This window comes from Bos grunniens, chromosome 25, assembly GCF_055505025.1.
Source record: "Bos grunniens cultivar Pamir isolate PY7600 chromosome 25, Bosgru_T2T1.0, whole genome shotgun sequence".
Classification (NCBI taxonomy): Eukaryota; Metazoa; Chordata; class Mammalia; order Artiodactyla; family Bovidae; genus Bos; species Bos grunniens.
In genome coordinates this window covers 1016312-1041110 of record NC_141189.1, presented here as the reverse complement: position 1 = coordinate 1041110, position 24799 = coordinate 1016312, and the positions used below count along the sequence as shown (strand labels likewise).

General features: G+C 63.3%; 4 protein-coding genes across 29 annotated transcripts in view; 3 read left to right on the top strand and 1 right to left on the bottom strand.

The window, feature by feature from the left end:
• The window catches only part of CHLSN (cholesin), a 70814-nt gene extending 65850 nt beyond the window's left edge, over nt 1-4964 (top strand). For 13 of the 24 annotated variants that reach the window (XM_086376896.1, XM_086376905.1, XM_086376904.1 and 10 more), the window contains 2 exons: nt 2860-2941; nt 4349-4964. In XM_086376896.1, coding sequence (XP_086233022.1) covers nt 2860-2941; nt 4349-4528 — 262 coding nt within the window. In that variant the 3' untranslated portion in view covers nt 4529-4964. Of the gene's footprint in view, nt 1-2859; nt 2942-3799; nt 3974-4348 lie in introns of all 24 variants that reach the window. The other 11 variants (XM_086376897.1, XM_086376894.1, XM_086376899.1 and 8 more) reach the window with 1 other exon arrangement.
• A 1536-nt stretch (nt 4965-6500) lies between these two features.
• CYP2W1 (cytochrome P450 family 2 subfamily W member 1) lies at nt 6501-12335 on the bottom strand. Of its 3 annotated transcripts, XM_086376868.1 has the most exons (9): nt 12115-12334; nt 11709-11871; nt 11295-11444; nt 11070-11227; nt 9527-9700; nt 9089-9227; nt 8781-8965; nt 8474-8615; nt 6501-8359 (listed from the first exon to the last, which is right to left on the bottom strand). In XM_086376868.1, exons 1-9 carry the CDS (start codon nt 12286-12288, stop codon nt 8163-8165), a joined length of 1482 nt encoding a protein of 493 aa, XP_086232994.1. In that variant the 5' UTR covers nt 12289-12334; the 3' UTR covers nt 6501-8162. The 3 variants fall into 3 exon arrangements, with proteins under 3 accessions (XP_086232994.1, XP_086232993.1, XP_086232995.1); XM_086376867.1 differs by having other exon boundaries at nt 8781-9227; nt 12115-12335; XM_086376869.1 differs by lacking the exon at nt 9527-9700 and having other exon boundaries at nt 12115-12335.
• A 5827-nt stretch (nt 12336-18162) lies between these two features.
• On the top strand, nt 18163-21977 carry COX19 (cytochrome c oxidase assembly factor COX19). Its single transcript, XM_086376946.1, has 3 exons — nt 18163-18282; nt 18849-18960; nt 21342-21977. The coding sequence occupies exons 1-3, from the start codon at nt 18201-18203 to the stop codon at nt 21415-21417; spliced, it is 270 nt and encodes an 89-aa protein (XP_086233072.1). The 5' UTR covers nt 18163-18200; the 3' UTR covers nt 21418-21977.
• Nucleotides 21978-24183: 2206 nt separating this feature from the next.
• The window catches only part of ADAP1 (ArfGAP with dual PH domains 1), a 42035-nt gene continuing 41419 nt past the window's right edge, over nt 24184-24799 (top strand). Inside the window, exon 1 of the mRNA XM_086376887.1 lies at nt 24184-24328. The gene's annotated coding sequence lies outside the window, so the exon portion shown is untranslated. The remainder of the gene's footprint in view (nt 24329-24799) is intronic.

Below are 24799 nucleotides of genomic sequence, written 5' to 3'. Positions count from 1 at the left end.
GGTGGTCTCAGGGTTTCCTTGAAAGGCTCAGGGGCACATGGTGGAGGTGGCGTCTCAGTGCCACCATCGGCCATCACCCCATCACCACCCCGTCACCCCATCACCACCCCTGTCACCACCATGTCAGCCATCTCTGTCCTTCGGTGTTCCCACCCTCAGCATCGTTACCACCCCCACCGTCACACACACTGCACGCTTCCCTCCAGGAACTGTTCTTTCGTGGGATCCTGGACACCCAGCCAGGAACTGGGGTTGGTGGCCCGGAGCCAGTTCAGGAGCAGGGCTGCTGGGGGCCCTTGGGGCGGTCTGGGAGGGCAGACAGGCCTGTGCATGTGTGCAGAGTGAACCCAGAGGTTGGCCAGGAAGGGCGCCGTGCAGACAGTGGGATTCTGGAGCCGCCTTCTTAGAAGGAGCTGCTTTGCCCAGGCTCCCTGGGGCTTGGTATAGGGCAGAATCCTCCCCATCCCTAGACAGGGCTGAGCCCTGGGAGTCAGTTGCAGGGCAGCCATTCCGTTCAACTCCGCTCCCCTCCCCTCTCCTTCCCTTTCTTTTCCCCTCCTTTGGGGAAATGCTAGAGCCTGGGGACCCCGCCCTGGGCCTGGGCAGGGCTCACATGGCCCTGTTGGACAGATTGGGGCCTGCCTTCCCCCCAGCCCATCAGAGCCGGGCACAAAGTGGGGGCAGGGAGCCTTGGCCCTGCTGGGATTCCTCGCGGGGCGGGGGCACGCTCCCCACTGAGACTTGCCTGCTGCCTGTAGGAAATCCACCTTCAGCCACCAGTCCTCGCCCTGCAGTGACCACCCTTGACCGTGTGGAGCCCAGGGGGCAGGAGCCACCTGGTGGAGCAGCCTTCCCTGACCCTGGGCCTGGGCTGTTCTCTGCGAGGTGGAGGGTGCCATTGGGACCGGGCCCCTCCTTTACACCTGGTCCCATCCAGGCGCTTCCACCTGCAGCAGCAGCCACAGACTCGGGGCCCACTGGCACTTGGGGGCAGCTCTGAAGATGGTGGTCCCAGGGAGCAGGCGGTGGACCCACCCTCGATCCCTGGAGGACCAGCTTCCAGTGGTCACAGGAGACTCCTCACTCCTGGGCCCTGCCCCATGGGTGGCACCTGAACTGGCCTCTGCTCGTCTGGGAAGAAAGAGCATCCTCGTGCGGGCTGCTCACGGGGCGGCAGCCCCTCTGGGAGGTCGGGCTCAGCCCTTACTGCCCCCCCCACATGCACACAAGAGCCAGTACTTCCTCCCTGCTGACCTCTGACCTCACTGCAATCACACAGATCCTTCATCTGCAGGTCCTCCCCCACTGGGGGCCCCGGGTCACTGGGGCGATGTTCACGTGGCCCTGGTGTGTCTGCGAGCTGCCTCTGGGTTTCTTTGGGGCCCCACACTCCCAAGGCCCCAGCCCAGTGCCCAATGCTCCCCGAGGACAGGGCATCTGGAGCCAGTTCAATGCCCCCAGACCCTGGAGCCACCTCTGGGGCCCCGCTGACCACACGGGCATTGAGTTGACTGTCAGGGAGGAGGCATTGCTTTGGGCAGACACCCTGCTTGTCCACGCCAGCAGTGAGGGGACAGGGCCGGTGGAGCCCCAAACCCTCTGACTTCTCAGGAGGGACCCTGAGACGCGGAGGGAAGTGAGGTTTTCAGGGGAGGTGAATGGGCCAGGGCGCAATGAGGGTGGAACCACAGGTTGGGGGCGGGGTGGGTGTTTCTTTTTCTTAAAGACCTATCAGCTGTAGTAGGAGGCAAACCCCTCCGGGAGGAGAACTCTGTAGAGTGGGGGATGCAAGGGGCTGGGCCCCCACAGCGGGTGCGGCCAGCGGGCTGGTGGGCGGGGAGGGCGGGCAGCCTTCCCGCGGACCTGCTGGGAAGGCGGCTCACGGGGGCCCCGCCAGAGGGCGCTACGCCGCGGGGACCTTGCCCTCCACCCGAGAGTCGCGTGTCTCTGTGTGACTGTGTCCCCCTGGGAGGGAAGCACAGGGGAGGGCCCTCCACTGGCCCAGGTGGACGATGAGAGGTGGCTCCCTGATCACCACCATCGGAGAGGTCCCAGGGCAGCGGGGCCCCCTCTGGGTGGCCCACACGGGCCTTCCCCCACCCCCGGTCGTGCCAGCAGAGGAGTGCGAGGGGATGGTGAGGGACCGCTGAGTCCCTGGTCTGGTGGCCCTTCCTTGGGCCGCTTCTAGGCCGCAGCCGGGCCCGCGCGCCCCTGTGGGTGCGGAAGGCTGAGCGGGGCCCTGTCTCGGGTGCACGCGTTACGGGGTCCTGCAGCCAGGGAGTCGCCCTCCGCCCCTCCCACGCAGCGGGCAGCACCGCGCCCCAGACCTCCATACGCCTCGGGGCCTCCGTCCCAGCGTTCGGGCCTCCCCTGGGCTCTGGGTCGGCCTAGGGTCTGCCCAGTGTCCTGGTCACCCGGGGGCGAGCGCATCCAAGGCCACGGGGACCCCCGCATGGCCCTCGAGGTCGAGGGGTCCTGGCTGCTCCCTGTCTCCCCTTTCCCATCCTTCAGGTCAGGAAGGCTGTGCCTGCCCCCCTGGTAATCCGGGTGACCCTGCCTCATCCGTGTGTCTAGAAGAAGGACCGAGTTTGTTAAATTCAGTGTATTCCCGTTAGAATCATAAAACAGTGGCCACGCAGAGCTGAAAGTGGCCTTGTGCCCCCCTGGGCCTGATATCCCGGCCGAGGGCCCCCAGCAGGCGAGCAGAAACCTGGCGGACACCTCTGCGATTCCGCGCCCCCACCCCCACCCCGGCTGCCCTCCCTGGCAGGATCCTCTGCAGACGCCCTGGCCCTCATCAGGGAGAGGCCGCCGGCGTTTCCCCTTCGGGACCTGAGCCGCCCTGTCCTTGCTCCCCAGCTGGGCCCAGAAGCGCGAGGACTGGAGGTTCCAGAAGACGAGGCAGACCTGGCTGTTGCTGCATATGTATGACCGCGATCAGGTGTGTGTGGCTCCTCCCCCCAGGGGTGGGGAGGCCTGTACACAGTCGGGGGCCAGGGGACGCTGGTGCACACCCAGGAGGCTGAGGTGCGGTCAGGCCTCTCCGTGATGGAGGGGAAGGACCGGCTGGCAGCGCCTGCTTGGGCCACACTGGGCTCGGCCTCCCTCCAGGGGTGGGGAAGTCCTCCCCTTCCCGTGGCCTGTCTGTGTTAGGAGGACAAGGAGTCATGGAGCTCATGGAGGCCGCGTGGGAGAACCCCGCTGAGCCCTCCGTCTTCCAGAGATGAAACTGGGCTCAGAGGGAGGGACCCCTGGGGGTCGGGGACAGAAGGCTGCCGGCTTTGCCCAGCAGCCGGACTGAGCCATGGGGCTCCAGGCTCCCAGCGCGGGAAGCGGCTGCCACTCCAGGAAGGCCGCGGTCTGTGTGCTTGGAGGTCTGGTCCCCTCTGCCCTGCCACGGCTCCTCTGCGGTGCGCATCTCCGACGATGGGGCATCCGCCAGGCAACGGTCCTGCCATCTCTGCAGAACCGCGCTGGCCCGGGACCTGCCCTCGTCTCTTCTCTGACCTGACCCGCCCGGCCCCGCGTGCTCACAGAGGGCAGCTGCCTGGCACTTGTGTGCCCGGCATGGTGGGCCGGGCGTGGCCAGTCCACGGTGGCTTGACCCCTGATTCCTTCAGTGACGGGCGCGTGCCTGGGGGCTGCTTTGAGCTGGGGCAGCTGCCGCGTGTCTCGCGCTCCCTGCCCCTCAGTGACCCTGTCCGGAGCCTCTCTGTCTCCTGACACCTCCCCGCCCCGCCGCAGCCCCGCCGTGGACTGAGAGCTCCGCATCAGCCTAGACCCCCCCGAATTTGGACAGGCTGTAATCCGTTTCTGTGGAGCTGTCATATCCACCGTGACGAGCATCAGAGTCATCCCGGTTATGAGGGGCTCCACCGGTGGGGACGTCGAGGGCCGCCTCTGCGTGCAAGGGACGGGGTGGAGACTTCCGTGGAGGAGTTCTGAAGTCTGTGGGGCGCCAGCCGCTTCTCAGGTGGACCCCAGCCCCTGTTTCAGCCCCGCCCTTGTTCCTGCTTCTAGAAGAGCCACGCAGCGGCTAGGGGTCGGAAGGGGCTGAGCAGGACTCCTGGGTCTCAGCCTAAACTTCCTCTTCCTGAGACCCGGCACCCTCATCCATCTCCACCCCAGAACGCTGTCAGCTTTTTCCTGGATTCTCTTTGTCCCAAGAGAGTTCTCTCTCTAAAAATGATCTGCCTACTGTTAGCAGCGTTTCAGAGGGCCGACGTCTGCCAGCCCCTGGAGCGTAAGGAGAGCCTGTGCGGGGAATGGGGCCGCCGTCTGGGAGCCTGGACACCCAGTGTCTCCGAGCTCCACCCGCAGGCCCTGACGACATTCCCGCCCCTTCCAGGTCCCTGACGAGCACTTCCCCGCCCTGCTGGCCTACCTGGAGGGGCTCAGGGGCCGCGCCCGCGAGCTGACGGTGCAGAAGGCGGAGGCGCTGATGCGGGAGCTGGACGAGGCGGGCGCTGGCACCCTGCCTCCCGGGGGGACCCAGCGCGCCCGGCAGGTGCTGCAGCTGCTCTCCTAGCGGGTGGCTTGGGGGCACCTGGGCCCAGTGGACCCCAGCGAGGGCAAGGGCCCCGCGCCCTGGAGGGCCCGCCTCTCTCTCTCTCGATTCCTCGACCAGGGACTCTTTAGAGGGGATGATGAACTACCTCCTCCACGGTAGGACGAGGCCACTCTGAAATGACCTGGTCTCCCGGTGGCCCGCAGGCTCCCACGGACGGTGCTTTTTGCGGGAAACGTCTTATCTTTCTATCAGGACCATCCTAGAGGTCAGAGCTGGCCTTTCCTGTCAGCTGCGGCCCATCCGCGTGGGGGCGTGGCCCCCTCCTCCATCTGATGGTCCCTCCTGTGCCTCTGCTTGGCCACCTGCCTGCCTTCGCTGATGGCCGGGCTGGGGTCCATCGTGCCTACCCCTGGCTGTATTTCAATAAAAACAGGCCCCTGGGGGCCATGGCTCATCATGTGACTTGTTTTCTGCCCAGGGTCGTGAGTGTGGGCTCTGTGGCCTCCCTGGGGTGATGTCTGGGGGAGCCCCTCGGGTGGAGCTTCTGACCGTGGGGCTGACATCTGCTCTGCAGCCCGCATTTCCAGGCGCCGGCAGGGACCTAGCACTGCCCAGTCCTTGGTCCCCAGTGGAGCGCCCGTGTTCAGGGAGCGGCCGGGCCACCTCAGACAGTTGGATGGATGTTGGTCCACCGGGTCTGGTGCTCTGCCCGTGGGTGTGGTTGGCGTCCAGCGATTGCGGACATGCTGCTGGGGCCGGGGGTGAGGTGACTGAGGACACGAAGCTGTGGTGCTCTGAGCCCTGGGAACCAAGCCCCCAAGATGGGCCACGGGGCATGGAGGTCACAGGTGGAGCTCCCACCTGTTCCCCACAAAGATTCATGCCTACTAGAGCTTCAGCCCAGAAACGGGGTTCCCAACTCTACCACAAAAGGACACCCCTGGGGTCACCGTGGTTCCCAGTCACGTCCGGGGCCTCTGCCCACCCACCCCCCAATCTCTCCGCTGTGCCCAGGGCGAGGCATGTTTTCTCAGCCCCGAATCCAACGCCTAGGTGTTTCAGATCGACAGGAAGAGGACACAGGACTGCCCTGGTGGGCCAGTGGTGAAGCATCCACCCCGCAATGCGGGGGACGAGGCTGCAGTCCCTGGCCAGGGAAACTAAGATCCCACCTGCCTCGCAGCAATTAAGCCCTTGAGCGCTGGAGCCACTGACGAAGCAGTCAGTGCACCACCACAAGTTTCCTCCTGACGGGATGGAGGCCCCGCGAGCTGTAAGTGAAGCCGCCCTGGAAGTCACTGACTTCGCTGAGTTATTCGGGGGGGAAAAAAGGGAAATTGCCAACTTAAAGCTTCAGCTCAGGATGCCATGAGCCGGGGGTCACAGCACAGCCTGACCTGCATGGTTGTCAGCTGCCCTCTGCACACGCTGTCCCCCGGGACCTGGCCATCGCTCAGGGTGCAGGTATGGGAGGCCACGGGACATTCTGTCTCCCTGGAGCCCCTGACCCTCCAGCCTCGGGCCTGCTGGGGCCCCCTGGTGGGACTTGGCCAGGGTACTTTCGGCAGGAAGTCCGATGTTCCTGAGTCTGAGGCTCCGCCAGCCTCGGGGGGTGACTAGGATCAGGACCAAAGCCAGCAGCCTCCGCCTCACACCCAGAGCCTCAGGTCCTGGAGAGATGGGGCTGGAAAGTACACGTGAGCCCCATGCCACCAGACACACGTGCCCCGCCCCCACCCGGGCACGCGTGCCCGAGCAAGTTAAGAGTTAAAACCAGTCATGGTGCCTACAAATTAGGAACGCTTTAAGTTAGTGGCTCAGTTGGTGAGGAATCTGCCTGCAATGCAGGCGACCCGGGTTCTATCCCTGGGTCAGGAAGATCCCCTGGACAAGGGAACGGCACCCACTCCAGTATTCTTGCCTGGAGAATTCCACGGACAGAGGACCAGGCGGGCTACAGTCTGTGAGATCGCACAGAGTCGGACACCACTGCGCAACCGACTTCCTTTATTTTTAAGTTCTGGGGAAAAACGAGATGCACGCAGTCGTGGGGTTTGGAAATCAGAGCCGGTCCTCACGATTCCTGACCCTGGAGGAGGTTCAGGGACTGGGGGGAACCAAGCCCCATTTCCGAGAGGAACCGCCCAGGGCTCCCCGCCCCGCCCCGCACTGGTGAGCAGTGCGCCTATTACTGATTTGACGGCGGGCAGGTGGGGACCGCTGCCCTCGGCTCCCCTGGTTTCCAGGAGCACAGGGCACTGGCCTGGGGTCAGTGGGGCAACGAAAGCCTAACCCAGCCAAGTAAAGAGACAAATCCAGAGAAGAGAAGGACTTGGCGGCCCCCCCACCCTGCCCTCCCCAGGCCCACTGCCACCACGGCGCCCACAGCCCCGCCCAGATTCTCAGGAAGCTTCTCCCTCCCCGCCTCTCCCCCCAAGATGTGTGTGCTGACCGCTGTGTCCTGGGTCGTTCCATTTGAACCTCTGGAGGGAAACGCGCCTTGTCACCCAGTTCCTCACCCCGCCCCTGTCCTGCTCACCAGCTCACGCCCCGAGGGCAGCCTCCCCGTGTGGTCACCGACACTCAGCACGGGGAGGCCCTACGGCCCCAGCCGGGAACCAGGACCCCATGCCTCCCTTGGTCCTGTCGGTTCAGTCGGCGAGCTCTGAGCTCCAGGAGGGCGGAAACCATGCCTTGATTGCCTGTGTCCCGCTCGCAGAGGTGGTGTTGGGCCGGCAAGGCTGTGATCTCAGCTGACCTCCTGCATGCCGCCCCCTGCCCCTTGACCCTCAGAGTGCGGCCTCCACAGAGAGATCAAGAGCTGGCTCGTGGGGAGGGTCCTGGGGGATTGTAGGTCAGGAGCTCTCAGAGGAGGCCTCCCTGCAGACTCCTACGACCTGCCCCACCCCAGCCTGGCTGACCCACTCTGGGCAGCGGCTCTCCCTCGACTGGCCCATGGCCCACAGGGCACCCAGGAGCCCTGAGAACAGGGTAGGGCCTGCAGGGGTCCTGGTGGGCCCAGGGCCTGGTGCAATGCAGAGCAAGCCGGGAACGCTGGTCCGAGGTTGGCCTCTGGGTGGACGTCGCCATGGGGCCCAGCAGCCCTGGCTATCTCCCTGCACCCCAAGTTCAGGCAGGTGACACCCCTGTGCCTGGCACGTGTTGGCTGGTGACGCAGGCCCTGCTGGGGAACCGGATGAGGGCCAGTGGGGAGGGGAATATGGGAGAGGGTGCAGCAGGAAGCCCGAGGTGCCTGTGGGAATGTGGGGGTGTGGCACCTGTTGAGGGGTTCCTGGAGGGCTGGCAGGGGACCTGGTGTAGACAGAGGCAGCAGCAATGCCCAGGGTCTGGGGGCGGAGCGGGAGGGGACCCAGCTCTGCCCTGGGCTATGGGGCCTGGGAGCTGGAGAGGAGAGCCAGGCTGGGAGGGGCCCTCGGGCTGTGGGGGGGGGGCACCCCATCCCCCATGGTGCCCAGATGAGGCTCCCTGGCCCGGGACACACAGCCCGTGGTGGCTGCAGAGAGGCTGGTGAGGGCCTGCGTGTCTGTCCGTCCGTCCTGTCTCCATCACCCACAAGCCAGAGCAACTCAGCTTCCCCCCGACCCCAACCCCAGGGCCCTGGGAGTGTGTCACACAGCCCAGGCCTCTGCGGTCAGCGCCCCTGCAGCCTGGGCATGGCGCACAGCACCTGAGCGGATGGCCGCGCGGTGAAGGCAGGGGCAGGCGTGGTGTCCAGGGCGGCGACGCTGAGGCCAGGCGGGGGCAGCAGGCGGTACCTCTGCAGGAGGCCCGCGAACAGGAGGAACAGCTCCGACCTGGCCAGGCTCTCCCCCACGCAGACGCGGCGGCCTGCGGGGAGACGGGGCGCCGGTGGGTCCCGGAGGCCGTGGGGAAGCCCCGAGGGCGGGGCCCTGAGCTCCGAGGCCCCGGGGACCAGGCCACCGCTGGCAGGGGCTGCAGTACCTGCGGAGAAAGGCAGGAAGGCCGGCCGCTTGACGAAGCGCCCGTTGGCGTCCAGGAAGTGGCCCGGGTTGAACTGGCGGGGCGTCTTCCACTGCGTCTCGTCCAGGAGCACGGAGTTCAGTAGGGCCAGCACGGGTGTGCCCTGTGGGGGCGCCAGGTGAGCGGCGGGGCTGGCTGCTCTCCGCAGACCGGGAGCACGGGAAGCCCTGCTCAACGTCTGTGTCCCTGCGACCCCGTCCCAGCCCCATCTACCGCGGCCGAGAGCAGAGGAGGCAGGGTCTGGGGCGGCGGGGCCTGGCCCTCGCACCTTGGGGAGCAGGTAGGGGCCCAGCTGGGTGTTGGCGACCGTGCACCGCGGCGCGTGGGGCAGCAGCGTGATGAAGCGCTGCACTTCGTGCAGCACGGCGTTAGTATAGGGCAGGGCGTGCACGTCCTCTGGCCGCGGGAGCCGCGCGGGCCCCAGCACGCGGTCCAGCTCCTCCTGCACACGGCCTGCGGGCGAGACAGACGGCCAGCATGCCGGGGCCCCGCCCTGCGCCCCGGGCCCCGCCCCGCTGCGACCCCGGCCCCGCCCCCCTGCGCCCAGGGCCCCGCGGAGACGCGCCCCCGGCTCACTCTGCACGCGCGGGTGCTTGCCCATCAGGAGGGCGGCCCACTGCAGCGTGGCGGCGGTGGTCTCCGTGCCGGCCATGACCATGTCCAGGACACAGGCCACCACGTTGGCCTCGGTAAACAGGCCCTCGGGGTCTTTCTCCTGCAGAAGTGGGCGGGGCCGCGCTCAGCTGGAGGCAGGCTCCATGGAACCCCCAAGAAGCCAGCCCCCAGCTCGAGAAAGTCGTCGAAGACAGGAGCCTCCTACGTCGCGGGCTCACGCGGCCTCGCAGCCGCCCCGCTTCTCAGGTGAGGTGACCGAGGTTCAGAGGGGCCCGGCCAGGGGATGGAGGGGCATGGCCCAGGATCGGTCGGCTCCATCCCCAGCCCCTCTCCTTGAGGCGGGGCCCCAAGATTCCCCCCTCCCGCGGCCTCTTGGGCGGGGGCGGGTCTCGCCCACACCTGGCCCTGCTGGATCAGGGCGTCCAGGTAGCTCTGCTGTGGCCCTCGCGGGGGTGTGCGGTGCCGCCTCGCCTCCAGGAGGGCCCTCAGGATGGCCCGCACCTCCTCGATCTTGCGCAGGACCGGCCGGTGCAGCTGGAGGAGGGCCCCGAGCCGCGGGTAGAGGTTGAAGAGCTGGGGGCGGGCAGGGCCGCGTGGTGAGGGCTGAGGGCGGGCCATCCGCCCGGAGGTGAGGCCACCTGTGCGGACCGGCAGCGCCCCAGGCTCCTGGCAGAGGTGCCACCCTCCCTCTCCCTCCCCATGGGACCGGCAGCCCTTGGGCGCGGAGGAAAGCCTCCACCTGGGTGCGCAGAGGAGGGGCCAACTGACAGGTAACACACCCGGGGTCCTTGCAAGTCACAGCAGGCGGCTGTCACCATGACCCCCCCTCCACACCCCCCAGAGAGGGAGAGAGGGAGGCAGGGCTGGCTGCTGCCTTGGAAGTCACTGACTTCGCTGAGTTATTCGGGGGGGAAAAAAGGGAAATTGCCAACTTAAAGCTTCAGCTCAGGACGCCGTGAGCCGGGGGTCACAGCACAGCCTGACCTGCACGGTTGTCAGCTGCCCTCTGCACACGCTGTCCCCCGGGACCTGGCCATCGCTCAGGGTGCAGGTATGGGAGGCCACGGGACATTCTGTCTCCCTGGAGCCCCTGACCCTCCAGCCTCGGGCCTGCTGGGGCCCCCTGGTGGGACTTGGCCAGGGTACTTTCGGCAGGAAGTCCGATGTTCCTGAGTCTGAGGCTCCGCCAGCCTCGGGGGGTGACTAGGATCAGGACCGAAGCCAGCAGCCTCCACCCCACGCCCAGGGCCTCAGGTCCTGGAGAGATGGGGCTGGAAAGTACACGTGAGCCCCATGCCACCAGACACACGTGCCCCGCCCCCACCCGGGCACGCGTGCCCGAGCAAGTTAAGAGTTAAAACCAGTCATGGTGCCTACAAATTAGGAACGCTTTAAGTTAGTGGCTCAGTTGGTGAGGAATCTGCCTGCAATGCAGGCGACCCGGGTTCTATCCCTGGGTCAGGAAGATCCCCTGGACAAGGGAACGGCACCCACTCCAGTATTCTTGCCTGGAGAATTCCACGGACAGAGGACCAGGCGGGCTACAGTCTGTGAGATCGCACAGAGTCGGACACCACTGCGCAACCGACTTCCTTTATTTTTAAGTTCTGGGGAAAAACGAGATGCACGCAGTCGTGGGGTTTGGAAATCAGAGCCGGTCCTCACGATTCCTGACCCTGGAGGAGGTTCAGGGACTGGGGGGAACCAAGCCCCATTTCCGAGAGGAACCGCCCAGGGCTCCCCGCCCCGCCCCGCACTGGTGAGCAATGCGTCTATTACTGATTTGACAGTGGTCAGGTGGGGACCGCTGCCCTCGGCTCCCCTGGTTTCCAGGAGTGCAGGGCACTGGCCTGGAGTCACGTGGCCGGTGAAGCTTGGAGCCTCTCCTTGCTGCCACCTCGCTCCCTGCACCCCCCCCAAGGCCAGAACATCGACCTCTCACCTGCACACTCGGCTTCCCCAGGAGGACCATGACCTCATCAACGAGGCCCAGCAGGGACAGGAACACAGGATCCCGGTAGTCGAACCGCTGGCCGAAGAGGAGCGTGAAGGTGATGTTGGAGGGAGCCCAGCGGAGCAGGGCCAGCGGGAAGGACCGGCCTGCGGGTGGAGAGCGGCTTCAGGGCTGCGGGACGCACGGGGCAGAGGCGCCCAGGCCCCCACTCACCTTCGTAGCTGTCCAGCTGCGCCGTGAGGCACCTCAGCTCCTGCAAGACCTTGTTGGCCACGGGCGCCCTCCCCACACCCAGGCCGTGGAGGGCACGTACGGTGAGCTGGCGGGCGGCCCGCCAGCGTGGGCCTGAGGAGAAGAAGACGCCTGCGGGCCGCACATGCCCGACGGTGAGCGGCCCTGGGGCAGGGTCCCGGCGGACCCTCAGGCCCCCCCAAGACCCCAGCCCCCACCTCCAGCTGCCTGGCCAGGCCTGCCCGTCGGTGTGCCCTGCCTCCGTTGCTCTGGGCCTGCCAGGCGGGCACCCTGGCGCTCCCCCTGGGCCTCCCAGGAGCACTCACCCGTGCCGCAGACAGGGACAGGCCCTGCGGGCCCCACGCATGCGGGCACCCTCTTCCCGCACACACCTACCCCCGCCTCCATTGATGAGCTGGAAGATGGCAATGGGGGGCCGGCCAGCCAGCTCCTGCCCGGTGCCCACCAGGGCCTCCTTCACCGCCTCGTAGCCGGTCAGCACCACCGTCTTCTGGTGCCCAAGATGCACAGTGAACACCGGCCCATACTGTTTGCCGAGCTGGTGGGGAGAGGCAGAGTCCATCCGCTGTCCCACCCCCAGGTCTCTGGGGTCCCTCACGCCCCTCCGGTCCCCTCTGTCCTCACCACTCCCCTGCCCATTCTGCAGATGGGCAGACTGAGGCCTGGGGGTGGGCAGTGAGTCTCTGTGGATCACACGGTGGAGTAGGGCCAGCTGCTGCTGTCTGCTGGCAGCTCTGGCCCCAGCCCGCGGACGGCGGCCTCCAGAGCCCCGTGGACCCACCTGCATCAGCGCCTTGTCCTGCTGTGCCCCCCGCAGCAAGTGGAGGTTCCCGACGAGGGGCAGGGGGCGCGGCCCCGGGGGCCAGCGGGGGGCTGGGCCTGGGGTACCGGCCCTGGCGCAGAGCAGCCCCCAGAGCGCCAGCAGCGCCAGCAGCGCCAGGAGCAGCAGGGCCATGAGTCTGGCGGGTGGCGGGCAGCTCCCCTCCCGGTGCCGCCTGCCCTGCACCTTATGGGCCTCACGGGAGGGCGTGCCGGCACCCCACCCTCCCGCCACCCCACCACCCCGAGAATGTGGAAGGAGCAGTTTGCAGGGACAGCCAGGCGCTTAAAGCGACAGGCGCGCGAGGATCGTGGGGGCCAGCCTGTGCCAGGGGTGGGGGACCGTCCGGGGGACCGGCGTCCAGTTGGGCCCTCGGGGCCTCCTCGGCCCTCGCCTTGTTGGGAGGACACAGCGCGGTGACCATCTGCCCCCCACAGGATCTGCTTCTGTCCCGTCTCCCCACCAGAACCAGGGGTCCAGGGCCTTGGGCCCCACCCTCCCCAGGCTCTGAGCCTCCCTCCCCGGGAGCCCTGTGGCCCCCCAAGCCCACCAGCGCCTGCGTCCATCCAGCACCTCTGTGTCTGGGCCAGGGCGGGCATCAGGTCTACATGGCCAGCGCCCCGAATGCCAGGGCTCCAGAGCCTGACAGCAAGCTTGCCAGAGTGGCGGTGTGCCCCTTGGGGGCTATTGGAGCCCGGCCCCCGAGCAGACGTCACTGGCCTCCCCGGGACAGGGGGGCGTGAGGGCATGTTGGCTGCACAGAGAAGCCCAGCCTGCAGGCAAGGTCGCTGGGGCAGCAGGTGCTGGGTTTATGAGCCCTGTCTGTCTGGGCTGCACTCTGCTCCAAAGCCTGGAGGCCCAGCTGGGAGGGAGGAGGCGCCCTTTGGAATTGAGCTCCCAGGGGCCGCAGGGCCTGTGGCCCCAGAAGCAGCTGGGCTTGCGCTGGGCCTCCTGCCCCAACGCAAGGCAGGGGGATCCGCCTCCCCGCCGCTGGGCCCGGGGACAGGCCTGGGTGACATCAGCGCCCCGACACCCACCCCAGAGCCAAGGCAGCCTGCGGGCCCTTTCCCCTCCCAGCCTCCATTTGCACACCTGCTGTGATGGGTGCTCACTACCTCAAGGCAGCCTGTCCAGATGCACAGCCCCGGGGCTGTCAGGAGGGTAACTGTTCTCTGACCACTCAGTCTCTGGGTCTTTTGGGCTGAGGAGCTGTTCCCAAGGTCCCTACCGGGTGCAGAGGCTGAGGGCCTGTCTGCCCAGGACAGTTCAGGTGGTTAATTCAGCGTGTGTGTATTGAGTTCCTGTGTATTACCAGGCTCTCTAGGAGCTAGGGCTGCAGGAATGGGTGCTACAGGGATCCTGAAGTCCTCGCAGCCCAGTGGGGGCGGGCGGGGGGCATGTGGCCGTGACTTTGCGCACAAATCCCCTCGGGCGTTGGAGCTGGAGTGTGGGTCTCAGGAGGACGGGCGTTCGTGAGGAGGGGACAGCTTGTGCGGACCTGCAGGGGCGGCGTGGGGCGGGGGCCCTGGCAGCCCTGGGTCATGGCCGCGGAGCTGCACCGGGGGCCCAGGCTCGTGGGATGCGCAGTGTGGCTGCGGGACTGGAGGGGACCACGCATCCCTGTCGGGGGCTCCGCTCCGGGTTGGTGAAGCCCGTGCCCAGGGGCCTGCTGGGCGGGAGCCAGGTCTTGGTGCTGCTGCTGTGCACAGGGAGCAGGCGTGGCCCCGGAGCTGGACTGAGCTGCGGGGAGGCCGTCTCAAGACCCATCCTGACGGAGCCACCCCTGGCATCTGGGAGTGGGCTCAGTTGGGTGGCGCAGTGGTCCGCGCCCCAGGGGTGACCTGCTGAGTGACCTGCTGCTATGCCTGTGTCCCGTCCAGTGAGGGGGGCACCGCGGGGAAGGTCCTGGGAAAACCCAAACTGGCTGGAGCAGGGTGCTGGATCTAAGGATGTTCCTCCGACATTCACGTGCACCCAGAGCCTCAGAACGGGGGCCTCTTTGGAGGGCGGCTCTTTAACCCAGTCACCTTGCCCCTCGTTCGGTGACAGAGGCAAGGGTGGGGGCCACGGCCACAGGCCAAGGACCCGGGAACCGCAGAAGCCAGCGGAGGCAGGAAGGACCCCCCTGGAGCCATCTTCGGCAGGTGCCCTGCCCTCTGGCCTCGGGAGCTGACTGGGTGGTGGTGGCATTTCCCACGCCCCCGGGCTATGTCCGTTGTGGGGGCAGCCCCGGGAGGCCTTGGGAGCCTTGGGATAGTTCAGAACATCAGCCCACTCCAGAAACACGGCAGACGGGTCACACGGGTCCTTTTTGGGGTCGCCATCTAACTGCCTGCTGGGCGTCACTTAGTCCCCCAGGAAATGGGGGTTCTCTCTATTTGTGGTCTGTGATCGACTGGGCCCAGAGGCCACCAAGCCGGCCAAGAACAGGACAAATGCAGGTGACCCCCCGTAAACACACAGAGGACTTCTGTCTCATGGAGGAGGTCGCCCCAGAGGCTCGGCTCTGCTGTCCCGTCAGACGTTAGCGCGTCCTGAGCCTGCTCGGTGGGCTTGCCCGGTGCTCTCTCCTCTGACTGGATGTGCTTGTTGGCGTTTGCACGTTTCTCTCTGAAGCAGCCTTGCGGTCTCATCCTGTTCCCTCGTTAACAGGCAAGATAAAGCTCGGCCGTGTGCTCCGTGCCTGTTAGTCTGAGAGCCTTTTGAAAACTATGCTTAGACAGCAGAATTTATTAACGTCAAAACACCAGCAAGATCTAGGTTCAGGCCAGGGTTGATTCAGGGGCCCGGTGACGTCATCAGGACTCCGATGAATTCTCCTCTCCCTTGGGTCTGCTGGTGGCGTTCTGGGCTGGGGGGGGAGTGCGGGTTGTCAGGCAAGTGGCGTTCCTGTGTCTGCTCCTGGCGGCCAGGCGACCGCCTGCACCGAGGCTCACCTCCTCCCAGCTGCAGTCCAGGGGGCAGTTCTGCCAGCCCCGTACTGGTGCTCGAGCAGAAGCCTGGGAACTGTGTGGTCAGAACCGAGTGGCCGGGGTCACCTGGGGCTCAGGTCACACCTGGCCTGACGCCTGAGGTGCAGGTTGTTCCCTAGAGGGCTCTGGAGTTGCACACACCACACTTGGCCCCTCCATCTACTCCTCGGCTGAGATGGCATCTTCCAGTGGCAGCTCCCAGCCCACAAGCTCTCCATCTACTTGGCCCTCAGCCATGGCAAGCCGGGGACTGTGCCCTTGAATCTGGGTAGGGGATAGTGCCCGTGGTGGAGGCAATGTTCTGAGACTTTTGAGGTAGACCATGGAAGCCGTACGGCTTCCACCTGTTGCTTCTGGGATCCTTTGTGCAGGACGCAGTCAGCATCCTGGGAGGAAGCCCTAGGAGGTGGGTGGAGGGCCACAGGGGCGGGAGCCAAGGCCCCCAAGACCCAGGCCCAGCATCCAGCCACGCGTGCTCAGTCCTGAAGGGCTTCTCTATTCTGAGGTGTGGTGGCCCCAGCTGATAGCCCATGGGGCCGTCTCCACGCAGCCTGCCTTCTCCCCGCGTTTCGGAGCACAGTGGATCACTGCTGTTTCACAGTGGTGAGTCTGGGCTGTTCGTTACACAGTGGAAGAAAACTCACACGGGGGCTGTGTAACCCTGGGCAAGCGGCTTGCCCTCCGTGTGTCTCTATGTGTGACATGAAGATAGTAATACCTGAAAACTGCATTCATTCGTCAAAAATCATTTGTAACTTCATTTCGCAGTTTATTTTTGGCCGCACCAAGTCTGTCCCACGCACAGGCTCCCTCTGGTGAGCAGCGGGCTTACTCTTCGCTGCAGCGCTCGTGTTTCTCTCTCAGGGGCTCCTTGTGGTCCGGGGGCTGTAGCCGCGCCGGCCTCCGTAGTTGCAGTTCTCAGGCTTTCGAGCGTGGGCTCAGGGGCTCCAAGGCACGTGGAGCCTTTCCCGACCGGGGATCGAAGCCACCTGCATTGGCAGGGGGATTCTTACCCGCTGGACCACCAAAGAAGTCTCCCCAAATATTTTTAATTAACTAATTAATTACATTTTTGGCTATGCTGCATGGCTTATGGGATCTTAGTTCCTCAAGCAGGAATCGAAGCCAGGCCCCAGGCAGTGAAAACATCAAATCCTGACTACTGGACTGCCAGGGAATTCCCTCTTCAAAAGATACTAACTGAGCAGCTGCTGTGTGCCAGTCACTGTGAGCCCAAGTAAAGCAGCCCAGCATGTAAGAGTGTTTCCAAAAGCAGTATTCCCTGCTTTTTGACCTAAACATCTAATGAACTGCTAAACATCTCCTATGAAGCAATAACTGCTTGGCAGGCTGACACCTCCTGGTCACTGGGCCTCGGGGCTTCAGGGGTCTCCCAGGGCCGCCTCACAGAGAGGAGAGGTGTGGCAGCCTGGGTGGGGAGGAGCTGTCCCTCCCACCACTACGTGGTGGATCTAGTCGCAGGGAAAGGTGCTATTTTCGAGGTAATAAACGCTTCTATTGTTCACAGCCCTGGAACATTAATGAGTAACCCCGGGGCCCCTGGCTGCTGTGGTGTCAACAGTTGATATGACGGATCGAGGAACAGGCACAGCTTCCTCCTGCATTTGCTGTGGGCCCAGAGCCCCAGGCCAGCCCAGGCCCAGGCGACAGGGCTGGGCTTTCCCTGCGCCGCCATGGGCCCGCCCTGCGGGGCCCTCCTGTTGGTCTGCTGACTTTGGTGGAGCTCTGGGCGGGCTCCCGACAAACAGGGTGGAATCCCGCCTCAGGAGTGCAGTGCGCCACGGGGGGCCTTGCGAGTGGCTGAGGGCATACTGGATGCCTTCTGCAGAAGGGGCATCCGACCCAGGCCCTGTGGGGATGGAGTGCTGCTGGGACTGGTGGGCAAGCCCCCGACATTGCAGGGGGCAGTGGTGCTGGGCCTGGGGGGAGACTGCTTGTCCAGGGGGCCAGCTGGTGACTCTGTGGTCCTGAGCCCCCTGTGTGCTTATGACTAGGGTCTGGCAGCACGTGGCTGGCGTCAGGGACCGCTACGTGGGTGGAGTGGATGCGTGAATGGGGGTTGGAGCTCAGGGAAGAATCACAACCGGGTGGAGGGCGGGCGGGCAGCCACCCACCTCCATCAGCTCTGCCCAGGGTACAAGGTTGGGAGGAGCCCTGCTGCAGGGAGCTGGTGGCCCCCGACCCAGCCCTTTCCCCGTTTTCACTGTTGCTGTTTTTAGTTTTTACTGTTTACAATAATAAGTTAAATAATATATTTAATTATCTTATCTGCTGAATTGTGTCCCCGGATTCACATGTTTAAGTCCTAGCTGCCCCTACCTTAGAATGTGACCTTTCTGGGAACAGGGTCACGGCATATGTAATTAGCTAAGGTGAGGTCATGGGGGTGGGTCCTAACCCAATAAGGGTACATCCTCATGGAAGGATGAAGTGTGGACACAGACACACAGGGAGAGGCCCCGTGGTGAGGCAGAGGGGGTGATGCGTCCACAAGCCAGGCGGCACCCAGAGTTGCCGGCAATCCACCAGCAGGGAGCAGACACGCGGCTCTCGGATGACTGGCCCCCAGAACTGTGAGAGGAGGAATTTCTGTTGCTCTAAGCTGCCCAGACCTCTGCAGCCTCACGGGGATGCAAAGACCCCCCTCACCCCTGCCAGGGGCAGCCTTCCAGGAGCGTCCGCCTGCCCTCTGGGCTTCTTGTGGATTGAAGCTGTGTGTCCTTGGGCAAGTTGCTGACCCTCTCTGAACTTCGTTTCCTCGTCCTAAATAGATGACGGCTGAACCCTCTGCCATTGTGTTGCCTCGAGGATAATAAGAAACCCGCCGCGGAGCAAGTGCCTGAGGGTCCCGGCCTTTCGGAGCCCGGGGGCGGGGCCTGGGTACGAGGGGCGGGGTCTCGCTGCTGAGGGCGGGCCCTGTACCCCCAAGTCCAGGCCCATCAGGGGTGGCTCGCCGCTCGACGTGCTCGGCGCTCCCGCGGGGCCTGCTCCGCGATCGGCCGGCCGTCCTGCGTACGGCGCGCGTCGCGCTGGGAGAGTCTGGGTGCCGCCATCATGTCGACAGCTATGAACTTCGGGTCCAAGAGTTTCCAGCCGCGTCCCCCGGACAAGGGCAGCTTCCCGCTCGATCACTTCGGTGAGTGCGGGCGGCCCGGACTGCCCGGCCGGGCCCGCACAGCGCTGGGCCGGACGGTGGTGCCTCGCGGCGCGGGCGGGGCCTCTGAGGCTCGGCGCGGCCCGGCGCCTCCCGCCGCGGCCCGGGGCAGCAGCGGCCGGCGAGAGGGCACGGAGGCGCCTGCGGTCGGGCCGACGTGCCGGCAGCCGCATCCTCGGCGGTGTGGGGCCCGCGGCCCGGTTCCGCGGGCGTCTGGTGCGGAAGCGGAGGGCGCTCCTGGTCGCCGCAGCTCCGCGGAAGCTAAGGCTTGGAAAATGGGTTTCGAGTGGTTCTTCATATGCCCGTCTTTTACCGAGAGGTTCCAGACAAAGGGCAACGTCGGCGGGGAGCTCCCGGCGCCGCCGCTTGGACGCCCCCCTTTTCCTGCCCTCGCTCTTCCCCCGGGAAGTCTTTTCTCCTGTGTTTCCAGAGTGTTTCTGAAGGAAACTGGTTTCCCGAGGAGGAGGAGGAGGGCCGCCTGTAAGGTTGCTGGGCGGGCACGTCCTGTTTTCACTTTAAAAAGAAAATACTTTTCTGTTTCGTTCCAGGTGAATGTAAAAGCTTTAAAGAGAAATTCATGAAGTGTCTCCGGGACAATAATTTTGAAAATGCTTTGTGCAGAAATGAATCAAAAGAGTATCTGGAGTGCAGGATGGAAAGGCAAGTACCTGCCAGCCGTGATTTATGTCTTCTCCGCCCACCGTGTCTCCAGCTGAGATGTTTGTCCCAGGAGGCCTCACCCAGGCCTGGCTTCTCCTTGTGTTTGGACCCGAAGGGCTGCCTGCCTGTGAAATTGAGGCATTTCGGAGATGAGTTGTACTCAGAGTTGTTGGCAGCCGTGGGAACCTTTTCTCCAGTGATAGCCTTGGACGTGATTGCATTCCTCACAGTTTTCTCTTTCCAAATGTGTGATGTGTCATTCAGGTTTCACAGTCGTACATCATAAAAACGCTGACTGAGTCAAAAGATTTGTGGGTACAGAGCTTATTTCTTTAAACATTCTCAGAACATAAAAATACGTCCTGTTTTGTTCGACGTCCGCTCAGAGCTGTTTGTAGCGTTGACAGGCAAGACAGTGGGCCCGAGAAACGGTGAAAGACAAGTGAGTCTTCCCGTCTCACCCGGAGTTCACAAGACCCACCTTTAAGCAAAACAAAAACTCTTCTAACTGATCCGTTGAGATTTTACTGCAGAAGTACCATTGTAAAGCTTCATCAGGAAAACATGTAACCCGTTATTGTGTGCTTGGGTGGAAACTTTCATTTCTGCCTTTTGAGCCCGTTGTTTGCTCACGAAGGAACCCAGGCCGTCAGAGGCCTTGTCTGAAGACAGGCTGACCAAAAGCAGTCCACTCTGGGCCTGTTTTCAGTATTGCCTTAACAGACTCAGATGTTCCCCTCCCGGCAAGCTCCGCTGTGCTTCTTGGACCCCAGGTGTGTGGAGGGTCTGCAGACATTTGGGATTTTGAGGGAGATGGGCCTTCTTGGTGCTTGGCCCAGGTGGCACCCTTCTCCTGCCTCGTGAGTCACACAGGCTCACAGGTGTTGTGGGTTAACGATGGGCCGGCTCTGACATCTCTACATGGTGTGTTGGCCGGATCTGCATGCTTCCCTCACTCTTAAATCGAAACACTGAACTCAGTGAGTCTCTTCTTGGCACTGCTGAGCCTTGGTGACAGAGTTTGGAGCTCGTCTCTGCCCTGTGCCTCCCCAAAGCTGGGGTCACCATCCCCAAGTCGGTCATCCCTAGGCCGGCACAGGGATGCCTGGAGTGTTCAGCTGCTTTGGTTCCAGAGCCACTCCTGCTGTGAGAGAGGCCCTCCTGGCAGGGCCCGCAGAAGGGCTGTCTTTTTCCTGTTTGCCTCTGGGCCTCTGAGGAAGGCCCGCAGATGGGAATGCATCAGCTGCTCTGTGGGTTCCATGATTCAGGCGGCATCACTGGTTGGTCAGGCTGCATTTGGTTGTGAGGGGTGTATGTGTTTCTGACTTGGTCCGTATCTTGCCCACTTTCGTCTGCATCACTCTTTTAAAAAGCTTCTTCCCTTCCACTTTTTTCCTTTTTGCTGATATCCACACCTTACTTTTGTGTACTTCACACGCGTCTTTTTAAGAACTGGACCTCGGTAGAATTTGTCAGTTGGCTCACACGGGCCCCGTTGGCCTGGAGTGGATGTGTCTGCTGCTGAGGACGGGGCTCCGCTTCCTCACGGCAGCTTCTGTTAACATTGGGCTTGCACGGTCAGCAGAGACACAGCGAATCCACGTGGGATCCAAGACCTCACGTCGGCCGGGCCTCCTGACCTGGTGCGGAGTGTAGAGCATCTGGTTCTGGGAAAGCGCCGGGCCTGACCAGGTGCGGCCCAGGCGCTTCCCCCAGGAGGGCCCGTCCTGACCTTGCCGCTCCCGGGCTGCTTGTCCTCGGCCTGTGGCCTGTCCTCTGCCCTCGCGGTCCACAGTGCTGCATCTTCAGGTCCTCCCGTCTCTTTTCATCTTTTCTTTCTGAGCAGAGGCAGCCAAGGGTCTCTGATTTTAAGGATCCTGGGATTAGGTTGGGTCCCCTTGGATAATCCAAGGTGGTCTCTCTGAGTTGGCTGATGGGCAGCCTTGTTTGCTCAGCAGCCTTAATACCAACCCCCTGTCGCGCTGGAATCAGATCTCACTCAGATTCTAGGGGTCAGGGCGTCACCTGGGGACCCTGGCCCTGTCAACCACGTTGTGTTTGAGTGGCCGATTCTAAGAACCGTGTCCTGACAAGGTGTAGTGGGAGTTCGTCGTTATTTGCCTCCTCGGGTTTCAGGAGCGTCTCATGCATTCCGTGACTGGGGGGTTAGTGTAATCTGTTGCCAGGTAGGTTCCGTGAACTGGTGTTTGTGACTCTGGGGAAGTTGTCCTAAGGCCTGTTGCCAAGCCTCTGGGTTTGTGGGTGTGGCGGGCAGGGGCCCAGGGGCCTGCACACGGGAGCACGGCAGGGTGGGGGTCTGAGGGTGCTGTTCCAGGAGGGAGCGGCGCGTGGACCCTGACAGCTCTCACTTTTCCTTTCAGGCAACTGATGGCACAGGAACCCCTGGAAAAGCTGGGATTTGGAGATTTGATTGATGGGAAATCAGACAAAAACTGAGCTGTGCCAGGGGGAAGCCCACAGCTGTGTGGGGTTGTCTGGACTCCTGCCGCCCCAGCAGCGTGTTCATAGGTACCGTGGCTCAGAAGGGGACTGTGGGGGTGCCCGCGAGATGCCGCTCGGAACCATGCCAGACGCCCCTCCCTGGTGGATGTGCCTTGAGGCTAGGAAATGGGTCGTCTTCTGAAGCTCCCGAAAAGATTTTGGAAAAGCGGTGTCCCTTTTGGATCCCTGTTTCCCTCAGGCTTGTGAAGGTTTACCCTAAGTTCGCGTGGGTGGCAGGGCCCCCGGCGAGGTGAGGTGCCAGGTGGCGTCTGCCCACCGAGAGGGCACTGTGGGCGCCAGTGAGCTGCTGGGTTCACGTCACAGGCTGTGTGTGTCCTTTCTGTGCTGGTAGCGTTCAGCCCAGCTCATTACGGAGAAGCGACGTAGGCGTCAGGAAGCCGTTCCTAGCAAGTGGGCTGCTCTTTGTACTCACAGCATATACTCTGTTCATCTCCTTTTCTTTTCCTTTTTTTTTTAAACAAAAACAGCGGATAAGCCTGGAAGGGGAAACTGGCTTTTGACGTATCTGACTTCTTGATTTTTTTCTGGTGATGCCTGAACACCACGTGTCTTTCTGAACCGTATTGGGTGACACTTGTACAGTCAGATGTTTAGTTTCAAGAAGTCATCTGCTGTAACCGAGGAGCGGGCCGTCTGCCCTTGTCAGGCGGGCACACAGCGCCCTCTGGCGCCTTTCCTCTGAGGAGCGGCCGAGCCTACAGCCAGCCCCGCTTCTTGGCCGTGAGGGGTCAGGGCAGCGTGGGCCCGAGTGCTGTCAGACCCCAGGGTGCAGACCCCAGGGCAGTGTTTCTGGGGCGCCTTGTCGTAGGTTCAGAACCTCAGTGGAGACCCTGGACCTGCCCTGTGACTGCCTCCCTGGCCCCCAGTCAGCTGAGTTTTGTCCCGGTGTGGCCAGTGGGAGGGGGTGCCAGGAATACCCAGGTGAGTGCCCTGACCCCCTCCTGCCTGGTGGCCCAGGCCAGCTGTGGGGAGCCCTCTTGCCTCCCCGGCCACGTCCAGTTGTCTGCATGGCGTCCCTTCCTCGGTCCTGCGGGCAGCCGTGCTCGCTCAGGCCCTGCCCTCGCTCCCTCCAAGGCCGGCCGTCTGCCGGGGGCTCTGGCCCCGCTGGCCCTATGGGGGTCCAGCCCCGGCGCTCCGTCTGTGCTTTGTCACTGTGCAGCATCGTCTCTGTCTACGCTTCCAGCTAGTTTATGAAAACCCTTGCTTTTTATCACCAAAGCGAGCCATGGAAGTATCCAGTGTGGCGTTTCACATGTACAGGGTTACTCATTGCAGCATTGTTTGTAATTGTAAAGCTTTGGGGTGACCTGGCCACCTGTGCTTATTCCCGACGCAGGGCCCTGGGTGGCTGCAGGAAGGGCTGGGGGAGACCACGGTGTGCCCTGCATGGCCCTGCAGGTGGTGTGAGAGGGAACTCGGGGCCCAGAAGGCAGCGTGGCGGGAGAGGGCCGTGGGTAGAGAAGCAGATGTACGGAAGTGTATGCAGAAGCGTGTGCATGCACTCATCTGTGTTCATACGGACATCCCTTTGCTCTGGGGCCTGGGGGCCTGGGGGACCCCTGGCAGTGAGGGGCTTGCCTAATGGCTGACTGATTTGAGCCTCTCTCCAGCAGGAAGACCCAGGGCCAGAAAGTCCATTTGACCCTGGGTCTTCTTGTGTCAGACAGTAAGGAGTTGCCGAAGCCTTGGTGGACTTGTCGGGAGCGTGCAACAGGGCTCCCAGTGGCCTGGTTGGCAGCAGCAGGAACGACTGTTAGGGTTTGGCCACAGCATCAGTTCCTGCCTGGGAGTCCCTGCTGAGGGAGTCACGAGTGGAGCAAACGTTCCAGCACAGGAAGGGGACAGCCCTCCTCCCAGCCCTGGCCCGTGTGGAAGGACGGGCCATCCGGGCATCGGTGTGTCTGGAGGTGGGTGGGCAGTGTTAGGTGGAACGGGTTTGCCTGTTCTGGAGGACGCCCCAGAAAGCACTCAACCAACAGCCGAAACCTCTGGGATGTTGCCCGTGGCACCTGCCCTGATCTGCCCCAAGGAGGAGGCATCACTGCTGTTTTCTCTGAGCGCATCACCTCCGTCTCTGAGGACACACCGATGTGCCCGGCCTGAGGGCCAAGCCTGGTGTGAGGACCCACGGTGCCCTCCCCGAGGACGGGCGAAGGGCTGCTGGTTGGGGCTGCAGGTCGGTCACAGCGTATCATGTCTGTGCACACAGGGTGTCCTCGGGAGAAGCGGGCAAACTCTGGCCTGCTTCTGCAACTTTTGGAAGTCCGGAGTTATTTCAAAATAAAGAATTAAAAAAATGTTCAGTGCTCATTTCTTTGTAGTTGAACTTTGTACATGTATGACTGGGTGAATTTGCATTTTGAAACACATTTGGAAATCCCACAGAGAATGCAGCTGTGGTGGCGTCGGGAGGGGGCTCCGGGCCGGAGGACACCGCACGTGGACCATGGGCTCCTCACGGAGGAGCGGCAGCTCCCGCAACCGTTGCTAAGAATACGAGGCTTCCTCTGGTCCTGCCGAAGCTCCCGTGAGGTGTTTTTGGTTGCCTGTCATTTGTCAAGTAAAGAATGCCTTTTACTTGTTGTGTATACTTGTCTCGATGAGCCAGTGATGTTACTAGAGGGCCCCTGAGACAACGGGCAGAACGTCTTCCAAGCGCCTTCCTTAGGATGATGTCAGGGCAGCCTGACGGCCACCGTCAGCCCGGGCCTGCAGCCACCTTCCTGAAAAGCGATGCTGATGGAGCTCCTGGGACGGGAGCTGGGGGCGCAGGGCCGGGCCCCCCACCTTAAGGAGCAAGCCAGCTCCCTGTAACAGCTCTGGAAACTCGAGTGGAGGAAAACAGGTGGGTGGAATACATTTTACTCTGTTTAGGGAGGCAGTGCTTTTGTTAAAAAAAAGCAAGTTAGGTTCCTTCCCCACTAACAGATCAGCACGGACTCGGTGGCTTAAACAACACAGTCATGCTGCAGACTGGAGGCCTCATGTTCAGTAGCTCCTGCGAGCTGGCTCCTTACGAAGGTGCTGGGCAGAGTCCACTTCCTCCTCTCCCAGCTCCTGGAGGCGCTGCGCTCTGTGGCCCGTCTTCGTCCTGAACTGGTGGCTTCTCCCTCCCAGACTGCCTCCTCCCCCGTCCTCTCTCTGACCCGGGGCCCCCAGCTCCCTCCCGGAGGGTCCTTCGTGATAACGTCGGGCCCCCCAGGCACGGGCAGCTTAGAACCAGGGGACACAACAGAGAACCCTGCTTGTTTTATATCCGTGAACTGCTTAAACCGGGGGACACAGAGAACCTCGTTTGTTTCATATACATGAAGTG

Excerpts from the sequence above, each read along its gene's own strand:
- CYP2W1 (XM_086376867.1), bottom strand. The coding sequence starts at position 12,288 with ATGGCCCTGCTGCTCCTGGCGCTGCTGGCGCTGCTGGCGCTCTGGGGG. Across the intron at positions 9,701-11,069 it reads TGGGGAAGCCGAGTGTGCAG|CTCTTCAACCTCTACCCGCG; the intron begins GTGAGAGGTCGA and ends GCCCGCCCCCAG. Across the intron at positions 8,616-8,780 it reads GCCCCTACCTGCTCCCCAAG|GGCACACCCGTGCTGGCCCT; the intron begins GTGCGAGGGCCA and ends GCGCCCCCACAG.
- COX19 (XM_086376946.1), top strand. The coding sequence starts at position 18,201 with ATGTCGACAGCTATGAACTTCGGGTCCAAGAGTTTCCAGCCGCGTCCC. Across the intron at positions 18,283-18,848 it reads CTTCCCGCTCGATCACTTCG|GTGAATGTAAAAGCTTTAAA; the intron begins GTGAGTGCGGGC and ends GTTTCGTTCCAG. Across the intron at positions 18,961-21,341 it reads CTGGAGTGCAGGATGGAAAG|GCAACTGATGGCACAGGAAC; the intron begins GCAAGTACCTGC and ends TTTTCCTTTCAG.